The sequence below is a fragment of the Oryctolagus cuniculus genome, chromosome X (genome assembly GCF_051225735.1).
Source record: "Oryctolagus cuniculus isolate XC-2025 breed Fujian yellow rabbit chromosome X, ASM5122573v1, whole genome shotgun sequence".
Classification (NCBI taxonomy): Eukaryota; Metazoa; Chordata; class Mammalia; order Lagomorpha; family Leporidae; genus Oryctolagus; species Oryctolagus cuniculus.
Genome location: NC_142888.1, coordinates 68,918,286 through 68,934,831, shown reverse-complemented (window position 1 = coordinate 68,934,831; position 16,546 = coordinate 68,918,286). Strand labels below are relative to the sequence as shown.

Genomic DNA, 16,546 nt, shown 5'->3' with positions numbered 1-16,546 from the left:
AAGGAATTCAGTATGTTGCCCAAAATTGTCTATTAAATGCCATATTAATGAATAAACCTCTTACAAGATAATCATTAAAATAATTTTCTATTAAAGAAGTGAGTCTTGCAAGTAATCAAAATGTATGATACAAACCAGTAAACAAAATTTCACACTGAATAAATAACAGCGGATATCTAACCTCTGAGGAACTGTTTGAATCTTCCTGTACACCTGAATTTCGACATGATGCTTGTGAATTATGTTCCATGTTGGAACGTGTTTGATAAGTATGCTGACGCTTGCGCTGTGTCCTTCGTAAAGATCGTCCACAACTAGGCTGATAATCATTCTGTAAATGAGAAAGAGAAAGGAATTTTTTAAAAAGAAAAGCTCAGTGTACATGTAAAAATGGAAATATATAAAGCAAATCAATTACATGGAGGAAGAGAAGGATAGAAGGATAAGTTCTCAAAAAGAAAACCAATATATAACTATATTTGTATATATTTAACTATCTTCCACTAATATTAGTCACCTTCCCATTTTGAAAGCTTTGTGATCAAATTAAAGACAGCAATGAAAGTCTAAGCTACAAGAATGTTCCTACAGAGTTTATATTATTCATAAAGGATGAAGCAGGACATCACTTGAGTGCTTATGTACATGTAACTCTTGGGGTCGGCACTGTGGTGTAGCGGGTAGGGCCGCCACCTGCGGTGCTGGAGTCCCATATGGGCGATGGTTGGGGTCTTGGCTGCTCCACTTCCAATCTGGCTCTCTGCTTTGGCCTGGGAAGGCAGTGGAGGATGGCCCAAGTACTTGGGCCCCTGTGCCCGCATGGGAGACCCAGAGGAGGCTCCTGGCTCCTGGCTTCGGACTGGCCCAGCTCCGACTACTGCAGCCATTTGGGGAGTAAATCAGCAGATGGAGGACCTTTTTCCTTCTGCTTCTGCCTCTCTGTAACTCTGCCTTTGCAAATAATTAAAAAATAAATATATTTTTTAAAAAAGACTGATGATGGCCAGTGCCGCGGCTCACTAGGCTTATCCTCCGCCTGCAGCACCGGCACCCCGGGTTCTAGTCCCAGTTGGGGTGCCGGTTCTGTCTCGGTTGCTCCTCTTCCAGTCCAGCTCTCTTCTGTAGCCCGGGAAGGCAGTGGAGGATGGCCCAAGTGCTTGGGCCCTGCACCCACATGGGAGACCAGGAAGAAGCACCTGGCTCCTGATTCGGATCAGCGTAGCACACTGGCCGTAGCAGCCTTTTGGGGGATGAACCAATGGAAAGGAAGACCTTTCTCTCTGTCTCTCTCTAACTCTGCCTGTCAAAAAAAAATGTACATGTAACTCTTAGTTTTTTAAAAACTAACAAAACTTGCTAAAGTGTTTAATACATAACTAGATTTAAGTATTTATACTTTTACTCACTGTAGACCAGCATTTATAAGAATCTAAAAAGCTGAGAAAGATCTTTAGAATTAATTCAGTCTAATTCTCCACACAGAAAAACATCATGAGATAGTGGTTAAAAATGAAGAAGTGAAATAATAGAATACATTTTAGATTACTTATACCAATAGCAGGGAAAACACTCAAAGTAATCCCTTTAAATGTTTTACAATTTCACTTTTGGAACATAGAAAGGTACACCAATATGCATATACAAACAAAAGCCATGTTCAATCTCTCACACACCATTGAGATTTAGTCCTACCATTTGGGAACAATGTAGGAGAAAAGAAATTGAGTCATCATGATTAATACCACGAGCTGACAGCATATTCATGTAGTAAACAGGTCAAAATAAACATTTTAGCAACTAAAATTTAAAGCAAAGACTATTTTATTCTCACTTTTATAAGTATAAAGCATTATTACTAAAATACCATATGGCAAGGCTGTAACCCTAATACGTAATAAGGAATAAACAGGTTTAAAAGTCTTATAAATTACTATCAAGGGCCAGGTTCTTGGGGCTGGCTTCGTGGCTGAGAGGGTTAAGCCGGTATCCTATCTGAGCACAAATGAATCCCCGATGCTCCACTTCCAATCCAGCTCCTGGCTAATGTGTTTGGAAAAACAGCAGAAGATGGCCCAAGTGGTTGGGCCCCCACCACCTATGTAGGAGACTCGGAGGGAGTTCGAGTTTCTGGCTTTGGCGTGGCCCCACCCTGATCATTGCAGCCACTTGGAGAATGAACCAGCGGATGGAAGATCTCTGTCTTCTCCATCAATAACTCTGCCTTTCAAATAAATAAATCTTTTCCCAAAAGGTCAGATTCTTATATGTAATGTTTCTTTTTTTTAAAAAAAATATTTATTTGAAAGCGGAAGTTAGAGAGAGAGAGACAGAGACAGAGAGAGGAGAGAGAGATAAAGAAAAGTCTTCCAACCACTGGTTCACTCCCCAAATGGCCACAGTGACCAGGGCTGGGCCAGGCAGAAGCCAGGAACCAGGAGCTTCATCCAGGTCTCCCATGTGGTTGCAGGGGTGCAAGCACTTAGGCTACCTTTTGCTGCTTTCTCAGACACATTAGCCAGAAGCTGGATCAGAAGTGGAGCAGCCAGGACTCGAACCATATGGGATGCCGGCATTGCAGGCAGCAGCTTCACCTGCTATGCCACAGTGCAATGTTTCTTATTTTCAAAATAAAAATGTCTTCAAAATTCAGTATTTTATTAGTTGTAGACAAATCTGATGTTTGATAAATCAACTTAGCAGGGAAAAAGAACAAAAATCATGAACCTGAGCCATTCAAAATCTAAGAAGCAAAACAAAAACAAAAACAAAACAACATAAAAAAAAACAGGGGCTATCTCTGTGGTGTAGTGGGCTAAGCCACCACCTGCAGCATCAGCATACCATATGGGAGCCAGTTCATGTCCTGGCTGCTCCTTTTTCGATTCAGCTCTCTGCTTGTGGTCTGAGAAAGCAGTGAAGATGGCCCAGGTGCTTGGGTCCCTGCACCCACATGGAAGACCAAGAGGATGCTCCTGGCTCCTGGCTTCAGATCAGCCCAGCTCCGGCCATTGTGGCCATTGGGGGAATGAACCAGTAGATGGAAGACCTATCTGTCTCTCCCTCTGTAACTTTGTCTCTCAAATAAAAACAAACAAACCTCAAAAGGCCAGCCTTGTGGCTCAACATTTTAAGCTACCACCTATGACACCTGATTGCATACTGGAGCACTGGCTCTTCTGCTTCTGATCCAGCACCTAGGAAGGCAGCAGAAGATGGATCCCCAAACCCTACTTGAAGACCTGGATGAGTTCCTGGCTGCTGGCTTTGATCTGGCCCAACCCTAAGCATCATGGCCATTTGGGGAATCAACCAAAGGATGGAAGATCTCTTTCTCTCTATCTCTCTCTCTCTCTGTCACTCTGCCTTTCAAATAAATAAAATCCTTTTTTTAAAAATTCCAAAATAAACTTACTAGAGAAAATCAAATAAGCTAAAAAAAAAAACAAACCAGAAATTAAGAAGCAGAATTCAAAATGATCTAAGAATATCTGAAGATATTCCTCTTGATAATAACCTAACCTTGAGGCCAGCATTGTGGCATAACTGGTTAAGCTATTACCTGTGATGGGCATCCCATATGGGTACCAGTTAAGAGTCTGAGCTGCTCTACTTCTCATCCAGCTCCCTGCTAGCGTGCCTGGAAAAGCAGTAGAAGATGGCCCAAGTGCTTAGGCCCCTGCCACCCACATGGGAGACCCAGATGAAGCTCTTAGATTCAGCCTGGCCCAGCCCTAGCTGTTGTTACCATTTTGGGAGTGGGCCAGCAGATAGAAAATTGATATCTCTCTCTCTCTCTCTGCCTTTCAAATAAATAAATAAATGTTTTAAAAAATAACCTAACCATGTGATTATCAATACTGATAAAACATTTGAAAGTCAGGGTATAGGGGCTGGCATTATAGCACAGTGAGCTAAGCTACTGCCTGCAATGACAGCATTCTGTATAGGAGCACTAGTTCAAGTCCCAGCTGCTTCGCTTCCAATCTACCCCCCTGTTAATGTGGCTAGGAAGTCAACAGAGGACGGCTTAAGTACTTGGCTCTCTGCCACCTATGTAGAAGACCAGGATGGAGCTCCAAGCTTGTGGCTTCAGCCTGGACCAGCCCCAGCTGCTATGGGCATTTGGGCAGTGAACCAGCAGATGGAATCTCACTCTCTCAACGCAACCCCTCCCCCCACCATCACTCTGTCATTAAATAAATACTTAAAATTAAAAAATAAAAGTAAAACACAATGGATAAATATCTAAAAAATGTGAAAATCATCCTAGACTGTAAATTCTACAGAATTTATGGTTCGATCTAGAAATAAAACTATACATTCCTTTGCTGCTAGTATGGTGAACATAATAGCACTAATAAGAAGCTAACACTACGTATTTAATGGAGTACGGAAATCCTACTCACTGCTTAGCAGTTTCTACTGGGAATATGAATCCAGCACTTTCCAATGTATAGATCAGTTTGCTCCTATATGATTAAGTAGGACAGGAATGGGTCTATGGCAGAGGTAGCAATTTTCTGTAAATGCTGAGTATAAATAATTTTGGCTCTGCAGTTCATCCAATCTCTGCTGCAACTACTGAACTTTCTGTATAACATGAAAGCAGCCACAGATAAGATAAAAATGAATAAGTGTGACCAGGTTCTAATAAATCTTAATTAACAGAAACAGGATATAGGCAGGATTTAGTCCCTGGGCCATAACTTTCAACCTCAGGCCTATAGTATCTGATCACTTGTTTTTTATTGTGATTACTGATCAAGTGATATTTTTAAGGCTCTACTTTAACCATATGGAAATAGCATTTCTTTTCTTTTTTTTTTTTACAGGCAGAGTGGACAGTGAGAGAGACAGAGATAGAGAGAAAGGTCTTACTTTTAGCCGTTGGTTCACCCTCCAATGGCCGCCGCGGCCGGCGCACTGCGCTGATCCAAAAGCAGGAGCCAGGTGCTTATCCTGGTCTCCCATGCGGGTGCAGGGCTCAAGGACTTGGGCCATCCTCCACTGCACTCCTGGGCCACAGCAGAGAGCTGGCCTGGAAGAGGGACAACCGGGACAGAATCCGGCACCCCGACCGGGACTAGAACCCGGTGTGCCGGCGCCGCTAGGTGGAGGATTAGCCTAGTGAGCCGCAGCGCCGGCCCTGGAAATAGCATTTCAATACAAGAGTCTATACATACAATGACCACATGTCCTAGATTTGGGGGATGGAAAGATAATAGTGAGTTTGTATAACATTATTCACCATTTCAATTTGGGTCCAAAAGACTAGGTTCCCTATATGAGATACCTATTAAAACTGTCTCTGAATGTATAACTGCTGCCTTTCAAAAATCTGGTATCTGAAAATACTTTCAAGTGGTATATTCTAAAGTACTGTAAAAGTAAACTTACCCTTTGAGTAGTATAAGATGGCTTTTTCTTCTTTTCTACTGTATACAAACTAACTTCTATGTCACCTTTTGTAGTTCGACATTCTTCTTGTACCCTAATAACAAAACAAAAGTCAAAGTAACAGAAAGTTATTAGAAAGCAAACCGACCTTTTAAGAGTCAAATAACATAAATATTTTAAATGAAAACTTTGCCATTTTAACTACCTTACTTCAACATTCAAAATGTTGGAAACCAATCATTACCACTATCTATATTCAAAACTTTTTAACCACTTCTACAATAAACTCAGTAACCAATAAGCAGTAGCTCCCCATTTTCCCCTTCTTCAGCCCATGACAACTTCTGATATACTTCATGTTTCCGTTAATTTACATAGTCTAGATATTTCATGTAAATAGAATCATACAACATTTGTATTTTTATCTGGCTTTTCACTTAGCATGTTTACCATGTTTATACATGTTGTGGCAGGTAACAGATTTTCATTCTTTTTTATGGGTGGATAAAATTACACTATACAGATATACCACATATTTTTATCCATTCATCTGCTAATGGACATCTGAGTTATTTCCACCCTTTTCTTATTATGAACAATGCTGAAATAAACATTGATGTACCAGCATCCATTTACGAAGTTTGGAATTACTCTACCTCCAGAATTTAGCATTCAATAAATAAATTAGTGGGGCCAGCGCTGTGGTGTAGCAGGTAAAGCCACTACCTGCAGTGCCAGCATCCCATATGGGCGCTGGTTCAAGTCCTGGCTGCTCCACTTCTGATCCAGCTCCCTGTTATGGCCTGGAAAGCAGTGGAAGATGATCCAAGTCCTTGGGCCCCTGCACCCATATGGGAGACCTGGAAAAAGCTCCTGGCTCCTGGCTTCAGATCAGCCCAGCTCCGGCCATTGTAGCCATTTGGGGAGTGAACAAATGGATGGAAGACCTCTCTCTCTCTCTCTCTCTCTCTCTCTCCCTCTGACTCTCTATAACTCTGCCTTTCCAATAAATAAATAAATCTTTAAAAATAAATAAATTAGTTATATATTCATTTTTCTTATTGCTGCCACCTAATTATAAGAGGAAGCAAAAAGAGAAAAAGTGGATTCAAATTAATTGTGTTACTCTGGTTCATTTGGTAAAAGCTTTCATTAGGGAGATATATGATTAAAATGAAACATGTTCTCTGTCAGTATAGTTTTTGTCTTTTCTAAATCTATAAGGGTATTTCAAAAAAATCATGGAAAAAATATAACTAAGAATTTTATTTTTGGTGTAAAAATTTTTGAAAATCATACATAGATTTTTCATAATATGTATTTTCACTAACTTTTTGAAGACCTCTTGTATTTCCAGTTGCTATAAGGATAGTGACTGCATGTGTGAAGTTCATCCTAATGAAATCCTTTCATCAATGTATTCTACCTAAATGACATTTCTAAACATACTCTAAGTACTAGAGTCCAGGAGGTATCTACACTGGTCTCCTCAGTTGCTATAATATTCAGCTGATGACCTTCTCCTCGGGACCACCATTGAATTTAAGATCACATATACTTAATCACATATGACTTCTATGATTTCTAACTTACTATTTGTATTATGAACTCATAGAATGATCATGCTTTGCATTTTCAGTATTCCCCAAAGCATTTATCACAAAGCTTTAAAACAAATTAAAGATACTTATCAAAATATTTGCTATGGACTAGTTAACTAAGTGGGATAATACAGAAAAAATACATAACTAGATTAAAAAATACCTCCGTCACTAGACTAAGAAAGTACACTTCATTTACTTAAAAAATGCTTTAAAGTTTCTTCAGAATGTTATGCTCATGACTCACCTACTAATCCCATTATTTAATTCATTGACCACCACTCTCCTGCTCCATGCCATGAGATCTCTTTCAGTGGCCATCTGGCTCCGAGGAGCATTATTATGCATTTGCCGGACACCTTCAATTTGACCACTACGTCGGAGCCCAATATTTGAGGAAGAAGATATGTCTATATTTGGACTTCTCAGAGCTAAAACAAAAACAAGTATTGCTTTTTGAAGAAAAGATACCATACTTTTTCAAGTCAATAATATAAATAAAATAGGAAATTCAGAGATACTGCTAGAAGTTTTGTTACCCCTTTGTTTATATTGTTTATACTGTTATGAATAAAGTAGGCACTGAAAAAGTGTTTAGAATTTGTATACATCTTATGGTTTGTTTCAAAGAAGTTTCATACCTAGTATCTAACTAAGTATTCATTAAATACAAATACATATTCAATGTGACTCGGGAGAGCTAAAAATATTATGAGTTCTAGTCCAGGAATCAGGTTTTTAATATAAATTCTAATTTTTTTACTTCATTAAAATATTTCTGAATAATAGTTCAACAAAGCTTTCAAAAATAGGCACCAGCATTGTGGTGTAGTAGGTATAGCTGATGCACATGATGCCAGGATCCCATACGAGCACTGGTACGAGTCCTGGCTGCTCCACTTCTGATCCAACTCCCTGCTAATGGCCTGGGAAAGCAGTGGAAGATGGCCCAAGTGTTTGGGCCCCTGCCACCCATGTGGGAGACCTGGACGAAGCTCCTGGCTCCTGGCCATTGGGGCCATCTGGAGTGAACCAGTGAATTGAAAATCTCTATCCCTGTCTCTCTGTAACTGACTTTCAAATAAATAAATAACTATTTTTAAAAACCTTTTAAAATTAATAATATAAACTGTGTAAATGAAGAAAATCAACATTAAAATTTCATTTGTGGGGCCAGTGCTATGGTGTAGCCACTATCTGCAGTGCCAGCATTCCATAATAGGTGCCGATTCGAGTCCCAGTTGCTCTACTGCTGATCTAGCTCCCCGCTAACGTGCCTGAGAGTGCAGCAGAGGATGGTCCAAGTCCTTGGGCCATTGCACCCACATGGGAGACCCAGATGAAGTTCCTGGCTCCTGGCTTAAGCCAGCCCAGCCCCAGCCATTGCAGCCATCTGGGGAGTAAACCAGTAGATGGAAGACCTCTCTCTCTCTCTTTGTCTCCCCCTCTCTCCATCTCTCTGTCGCTCTCTCTCTCTCTAACTCTACCTTTCAAATAAATAAAATAAATCTTTAAAAAATGTTTTCATTTGCAAGACTGATGAGCAATGACAGAATTAAAAAAGTTAAAAATTCTTCCATCAGGGTTTCTGCTATTTTTTCTTTTATACTTGCAAAGAAAACACAAATGGAAACTGAAATACTCAACTGTGAAAATAAACACCAGAAAAAAATTAAATGACCACTGCAAATTGAAGTGTGGGACCCCTTTGACTAATGGCATTTCAAATCTATTCACAGAAACCTAGATTTAAGGAAGAGCTGAATATTGATTTTATTAATGGATGTCTACATTAGGGACCTAAGAAACTTTTATGTCTTAGAAACAAAAGACCTGGATATGTAAGACTATCAGCCCACTTATCATGTTCCAAGTTCAGTAAAATTCATCTCAGTTAGGTCTTCCAAGTGACCCAAATGAAGAAATGTATTTATTTTGATTTTATGGGAGGCTGAAAAAACTCCATAAAGCAGTATAATACTCTGTGAACCATCTCAAATTTAAATCATGTTATTAATTTATGTGGAACCCAAATTTCCATGTTGCCCAAATAAATTATCCCATTTAAATATAAAGAGCCAAATCTGCATAAATTCCCATAAAATGACTGCATTTTGAAGTAAGACTAGTGGCTCTTGATAAGGGTAAAACTAACACAAGTTTTACATAAAAGACATAGGCACATTTCATAAAGCAAAGGAAAAGATATAATAGGAATATTCATTTTAAGATAAGTAAATGTGCAGTAACTTCTTATAGTATTTAAGATCAAACTGTTGTAAAAGTTATTTCAGAAGTTATATCTGTATTCTTTAAGAGTGCTTCCTGTCTTAAGGTGTATTTTTATAAATTCAGGAGAAGAGAGTGGTAAGCTGTTTTTCTCTCAATAAAAGAGGATCAGGTTTTGGGGTAGTAATCTCTAAACTTAAGGTGATTTTAATTTTGAAAACTTTACAGGTCAGTCCCCATAAAAACTCACTGCAGTACCTCACTTCTTAAAACAAAAATGAAGAGGCCGGCGCTGTGGCATAGTGGGTAAAGCCACTGCCTGCAGTGCCAGCATCCCATATGGGTGCTGGTTCGAGTCCCGGCTGCTCCACTTCCAATCAGCTCCCTGATGTGGCCTGGGAAAACAGTCTAAGATGGTCCAATTCCTTGGGCCCCTGCACCCACGTGGGAGACTGGAGGAAGCTCCTGGCTCCTGGCTTTGGCTCGGCACAGCTCCGGCTGTTGCGGCCTACTGCGGAGTGAACCAGCAGATGGAAGACTTCTCTCTCTCTGCCTCTCTGTATCCCTCTCTGTGTAACTCTGACTTTCACATAAATAAATAAATCTTTAAAAAAAAACAGTGGAAACGAATTGACAAAAAACAACAGTTAAAAAAAATTGAATAGTGCAAATAAATCACTGAGAGAAAGAAAACAATATATTAAAACACACCAGCTATATTTCTCGGAAGACAATAAGTCATTTTTCATCACAAATGATAATGAAATTTTGGCAATTTCGTATACACAATATCACAAGTGTAAATTAAGAATAATGCTATTTTATTTCTAAACACATTTTTCACATGTAATTATCTGGTACAAGGAAAATACTTAAAATGTATGCAAGATACCTTTTATAAATATATAAATACTTACCACCATTAACAGGGTATGATCTATTAACTGGAAAATGTGGAACATCTCCTTCATTAATTAGTCTCAGATCTTGTTCTCTCTGTAGCTCCCTTATTATTCCATCAAGAATGCTTTCATCTTGGTCAGTAGTTTGCTGTCCAATTACCTGTTCTACAACCTCACCATCACCTTAATGAGACCAAAGATATAAAGTCACAAAATTACTTACATTTTAGCATCACAAACTTAATCTACAAATTTTTATGCAATTAAAATAGGATAAACATGAAAATAATGTATCAAACAAAACATTTACTAAATTGTTGATATGACAGCTTATATGTTTCATTTTACCAAATGTTTTCAAATTAGTATTATGAGGACCTTATCACCTTAAAAACAATTATTAAAGTTAAATCATTCATTTTAAAATATATTTCTGCATAGTATATTCCAAGCCAGCTGGGAATAAAAATTAAAGTAAGATTTCAACAAGTTCAACCACAAATAACTAAAATGTGAATGTTTTCTTTCTCAAAGAAGCCAAAATTAGTCTTTCAAATATTGCCTTTTGTAAGCATCTCAGAGCCTTGATAAGTAGAAAAATTAATTTATTATACAAAATTGCTTTTGAATGAAAACCTTAAATCTTTTCCTTTCTTAAATACATCATAGCCCTGTTTTTCCAGTTGCATAACAAGTGATTAGATCCCTATGGCATGTGATAAATTACTGATTATTTTGTTCAAATATTTTCAGTTTTATCTCCCATTTAATATTTAATTTTTTCTTCTTTTTGGTTAATAAATTTAACACCATGAGAGTAACTACTGGCAGATCTGCAATATCATTTCATTGTTCTACAAACCTTTATGACAAAGGGCATAAAAAAAGGCATGTAGTATTTCACTATAAAAGTCAATTCAAGCCTTAATTCCCCAGGAAGAAAATAAAATTCCATTTGCAAATCAATAACTCACTACCTTAGAACTGAAAAAAAGAAAACAACTAAAAGTACCCAATTGAGATAGGAAAGTATTCTACAGGGTAGAGAGGCAGGAGGGGTTGGGGGTTGGAAATGGCAATATGAATAGTGGAAATATGCCAATGAAAAAAGAACAAATTGTTTTGCTAGAGAATAGCTTACTCCAATGTTTTATTCTATTGTCCATCTCCAATCAAGCACCATTCCAATAAATTTGCATTTCAAACATGAAAATAGGTAAATAGGTACTTTCTAGCTTATGGTTTTTGAAGTTTGCTCTACTTCAGTTCATTAAGTATGGACTCGCAACTAAAATATCAGCACAATGGAATACAATTTCACCATTTGTAAACATTCGATGCATTACGTTAGTGCATTTAGTCATTACTAGAAGTCAATACCACATATATTATGTTTTTAACTGGATCTGGCTCCTCAATCTCATGCAGATGTTTAAACTTCGATGTCCCATGTTAATAGTTACTGGACAAATGGTTTATGTATTAATAATGGGACTTAATCCAATTTTGGTATCTAAAGATGGGGCCTTAGAAAGTGATTGGATTGGATTAGGTAGATAGGGTAGAGCCCCATGAGAGTATCATGATGATGGCATTACAAGGAGAGACCACACAGAGTGTACTGCCAGTGTCTCCCTCTTTCCTGGCTTGCCCATATGATACTCCCTCCACCATCTTCCAGCCTTACCAGATACCTAAGCCAATGGGGCCACCTGCTTTTGCACTGTGAACCTCCAAAACTGTAAGCCAAAAATAAATAAACTTCCTTCTTTCTTAAGTAGATCCTCTGATGTATTTTAGTTAATGTAACACAGAGGCCAGTGCTGTGGTACAGTAAGCTAGGCCTTTGCCTGCAGAGCCGGCATCTCATAGGGGCGCCGGTTTGTGTCCCGGCTGCTCCATTTCTGATCCAGTTCTCTGCTGTGGCTGGGAAAGCAGTGGAAGATCGCCCAGGTATTTAGTCCCCTGCACCCACATGGAAGACCCAGAAGAAGCTCCTGGCTCCTGGCTTTGGATCGGCCCAGCTCTGGCTGTTGTGGCCATTTGAGGAGTGACCTGGCAGATGGGAGACCTTTCTCTCTGTCTCTGTCTCTGTCTCTGTCTCTCTCTCTCTGTAACTCTACCTCTCAAATAAATAAAATCTTAAAAAATAAAGTAACAAAAAGCTGACATAACATGGAACAACAGGGTCATATATATTTAGGGTTTCTAAGGAGGTAGGTCAATATATTCTCTGCTTGAGCATCTTCTTGTATTTGTCCGAACCTACTTATCTGTGTTCAGGTAAGATAAAGAAAAAGTACTCTGATAAGGTAAAAAGTATAATGCAACTGAAAATTAATAGAAGTAATAGATGAAACATTATAATCTACTCCAGAGTATAGCGGTGTGTACATTATCACAAAGGTAACAACAGCAAATATATAATTTTGCATGTTTTAAAATTAAATGTTAAATTTAAATATATTTTAAATGTTTTAAATGGACTTTTGGAAATAACATACCATTAGCCACATATCCCAGCTGTGGTATAAGTTGCTCATCTTTACAATTTTCTCGTCCCGGTACTAGCCGTTGAAATTTTGTAGGATGAGGATTTCCATCAACATCCACCAGGAATGGGGGAGGCATAAGGTGAGGAGCTTGTTGGGTCTGTTCATCCAATACATAGTTATTGGCATCACGGATAAGAGGTCGATAATCCGTGTGGAAGAACATCTGATCTGGAATCTTCAAGAGATTTTTAGTATTACACACCAAGAATTTATAGACAAGCACTTACTATCATTCCTAGAGCAAATGCATTTTTCACATCAGACAATTCTTACATTCTCTGGTAGCCTTTGTGCCATAAAAGCACATTACCTGGATGGTAATTCACTAATTTCTTCCTTAAATTCTAAAATCTGCATTACTTTTTGGCCCTAGATTATATTTTTCAAACCATAATAGGAAGAAATATACCAGTAAATAGTTATTTTTATCAAAGTTGCAAAAATCATGTCCTTGCTTATTTTTATTCAAATGAAGACAGATGAAATATACACAGTGAGATAGGAGGAGAATATCAATCAAATTAAAAACACACTCAAAAGCAATAAAAGTACTAAACCAATTTCAATGTTTCTGAGTTTTCTTCCAACTCTAAAATCAGATAATCTATCCTAAATTCACAACTAACAAAATAAAATGAACCAATTAAATGAGCCTCTAACCTATTTTAACAATATCAACAATAGGTAAAATAGCCAACCAAGAAAATTAACATAATTAGTCACTTGCTGTTTATTCCCAATTCCCAATTTACATGTAGAGGGTACAATCTGCTAGAATTACTCTGCCATTACACTTATAAAGCAGTAGAAGGCCGGCGCCGTGGCTCAATAGGCTAATCCTCCACCTTGCGGCGCCGGCACACCGGGTTCTAGTCCCGGTCGGGGCGCCGGATTCTGTCCCGGTTTCCCCTCTTCCAGGCCAGCTCTCTGCTATGGCCAGGGAGTGCAGTGGAGGATGGCCCAGGTGCTTGGGCCCTGCACCCCATGGGAGACCAGGAAAAGCACCTGGCTCCTGGCTCCTGCCATCGGATCAGCGCGGTGCGCCGGCTGCAGCGGCGGCCATTGGAGGGTGAACCAACGGCAAAGGGAAGACCTTTCTCTCTGTCTCTCTCTCTCACTGTCCACTCTGCCTGTCAAAAATAAAAAATAAAAAATAAAAAAAAAAATAAAGCAGTAGAAAATATGTTCTAATCAAAAGGGTTTCCTAATGAATTTTTATATACACATTACCCTGTATCTCAGAAGCCATTTACACTGCCACATCTGATGTTCTGGCAATGATGAGAAGCTTTACCAAGAAAAACAACTTTCTTATTTTAGATCTACTGACACACAACAATCCATATGAACTGGAAGACTTTGAATAAAACTTGTAAATGATAGATTCTCAAATTTTAGTCAATAACAAAAATTAAATATACTAACCTTTTCATAATATTTACTGCATCCAAAACCAAAAAGCAGCAAATGCCCATGAGAATCTGTGCAGGCAAAATGGTTTCCATCTGGTGAAAATTTACAATCAAACACTGCACCATGACCTTGGCCTTCAATCTGAAATTCAGAGGAGTCACAATAAGAGTAATTTTCACACAAGATAGATAACCATTCTAAAATTAAAGCACAGAGTTCAATTTTAGCAACAACAAATAGAGAGTATTATTAATGCTCTGGATTGTATAGTCTATAAAAATGAGTTTCAGGCCAAACAACAATATAGAAATGTTTAATTAGAACTGTACTTGAGAAGAGAATATTAAATATGGAGGATATGAGTAATCATATCACCAAAGAAAGGTGTTCTAGTGGGAGAAGAGACAGCTTACCATACTTTTCCATGATTTGTAAGGAATATATCTTAACAGCATCCATATACCCAAATCTGTTTGCCAAATCACTTTCTGAGTAGAAACTAAGCGATATAGGGTTTACCAGAGGCAAATATAAGTATTACAATAATTATCGTAATTCACAAATTAAGATTATATTTTAAATATTAATCTTCTTGTGGTTTTGGATAGGTGTTAATGCAAAAGTTTAATGCATCTGAGGGGCCGGCGCTGTGGCATAGTAGGCTCAGCCTCAGCCTCAGTGCAGCATATGGACTCTAGTTCGTGTCCTAGCTGCTCTTCTTCCAATCCAGCTCTCTGCCTATGGCCTGGGAAAGCAGTCAAAGATAGCCAAAAGCTTTGGGCCCCTGCACCTACGTGGAAGACCCAGAAGCTCCTGGTCCTGGATTAGGTCTGGCCCAGCCCCAGCCTTTGTGGCCATTTGGGGAGTAAGCCAGTGGATAGAAAACCGTCCTCTCTGTCTCTATCTTTGTCTGTAGCTCTACCTCTCAAATAAATAAATAAGATCTTTAAAAAAAACACATCAGAGTTTCTAGAGTTCTGAGCTAGGGACCAGAATTTGGAAAACGCTAACACCAGGATTACACAGTTATTCTGAAAGGCCTAATTTTCAATTGGCCTTACTCTCAGGTCTTGAGTCATTCTCTAAATTATTAGAGAGCTAAAAATAGATAACAAGAGGCTCTTTTGTACTGACTGGGTATGCTTTAACTACCAAGTTATCATATAAGAGAAGTCAGTTATAATATGAACTTGGATTTTCCTTACCATGTTAAAATAATTCCGAATTTTGGTCCCTCTGTCAAGGTCCCAAATAAAAATGTTCCCATCATGACCTGCTGAAAGTATGATCCTTTGATCAAATGGATGTGCTTCCAAAACAAATACTTCATCATCATGTCCCTATGATAAAAATCAATATTAAAAATGAAAGGCAATACTGAGGATACTGTTTATTTGGCCAAAAGTTCTTGGCAGCACTATCAATATGATATACATAAATTAATAGACACAAATTCAATAGCATTTACTACATGGACACTAGAAGAATAATATAATTCAGCTAGAGTTCTATAATATATAATTTCTGATTTAATAAAGTATTTAATAAGAGAACAAGAAAGATGTTAAAATAAAGATAGTCCAAAATTTATAGCTCATTAACCAGGTCCCAGAAGTGGAATGTGGCTATCTAGGACTCTACTATTTAAAAGACCAGAGAAAATGTGACAAACAGTATCGTTCATTAACACCCTATCCTGACACAGTGATAAGAGACAAACCTGCATTGTTCTTCAGCCAGCACTATCTCTGATATTCAAATTGTATTTTGAGAGGAGGCCCAATGATTAAAAGTACAAAACATAATGGCTCTGCTCTATACCTACTTTATACTTGGGGATTCCATTAAAATGTTATCTGACAAACAGATTGACTACTAAATAGTTTGAAAATCAATGTTCTGTGTTGTTTCCCTTTCAGTAAAATAATCAGCATATAGAGATCTTAGATTAGGAGGAGTAGTCAAAAGTCAAGAATCTCTAGAACATATGCAAATGCATTGAGAATGAACAACATGCTCCTGAGTGAACAATGGGTCATAGAATAAACCAAAAGAAAAATCATAAAATTTCTGGAAATGAATAAAGACAATACAACTTATCAAAACTTATGGGAGGGGCTGGCACTGCCCGCATCCCATTTGGGTGCCAGTTCGAGTCCTAGCTGCTCCACTTCCCATCCAGCTCTCTGCTACGGCCTGGAAAGACAGTAGAAGATGGTCCAAGTCTTATGGCCCCTTCACCAGCATGGGAGACCTCGAAGAAGCTCCTGGCTCCTGGCTTTGGATTGGCACAGTTCTGGCCATTTTGCGGCTATCTGAGGAGGGAACCAGCAGATGGAAGACCTCGCTCTCTCTCGCGCGCACTCGCTCTCTCTCTGTGACTCTCTGTAACTCTGCCTTTCAAATAAATAAATTTTAAGAAAAAATTTATGGGATACAGCAAAAGTAG

At 38.4% G+C, this 16,546-nt stretch overlaps 1 protein-coding gene across 4 annotated transcripts in view; it reads right to left on the bottom strand.

Annotated features, from left to right (window-relative positions):
• BRWD3 (bromodomain and WD repeat domain containing 3) overlaps positions 1 to 16,546 on the bottom strand; it is a 132,159-nt gene that overhangs the window by 42,605 nt on the left and 73,008 nt on the right. For all 4 annotated transcript variants that reach the window (XM_051827378.3, XM_051827379.3, XM_089323893.1 and 1 more), the window contains 7 exons: positions 15,303 to 15,437; positions 14,110 to 14,238; positions 12,634 to 12,859; positions 10,145 to 10,312; positions 7,246 to 7,429; positions 5,398 to 5,491; positions 182 to 331 (listed from right to left, as the gene is read on the bottom strand). In XM_051827378.3, coding sequence (XP_051683338.1) covers positions 182 to 331; positions 5,398 to 5,491; positions 7,246 to 7,429; positions 10,145 to 10,312; positions 12,634 to 12,859; positions 14,110 to 14,238; positions 15,303 to 15,437 — 1,086 coding nt within the window. The remainder of the gene's footprint in view (positions 1 to 181; positions 332 to 5,397; positions 5,492 to 7,245; positions 7,430 to 10,144; positions 10,313 to 12,633; positions 12,860 to 14,109; positions 14,239 to 15,302; positions 15,438 to 16,546) is intronic.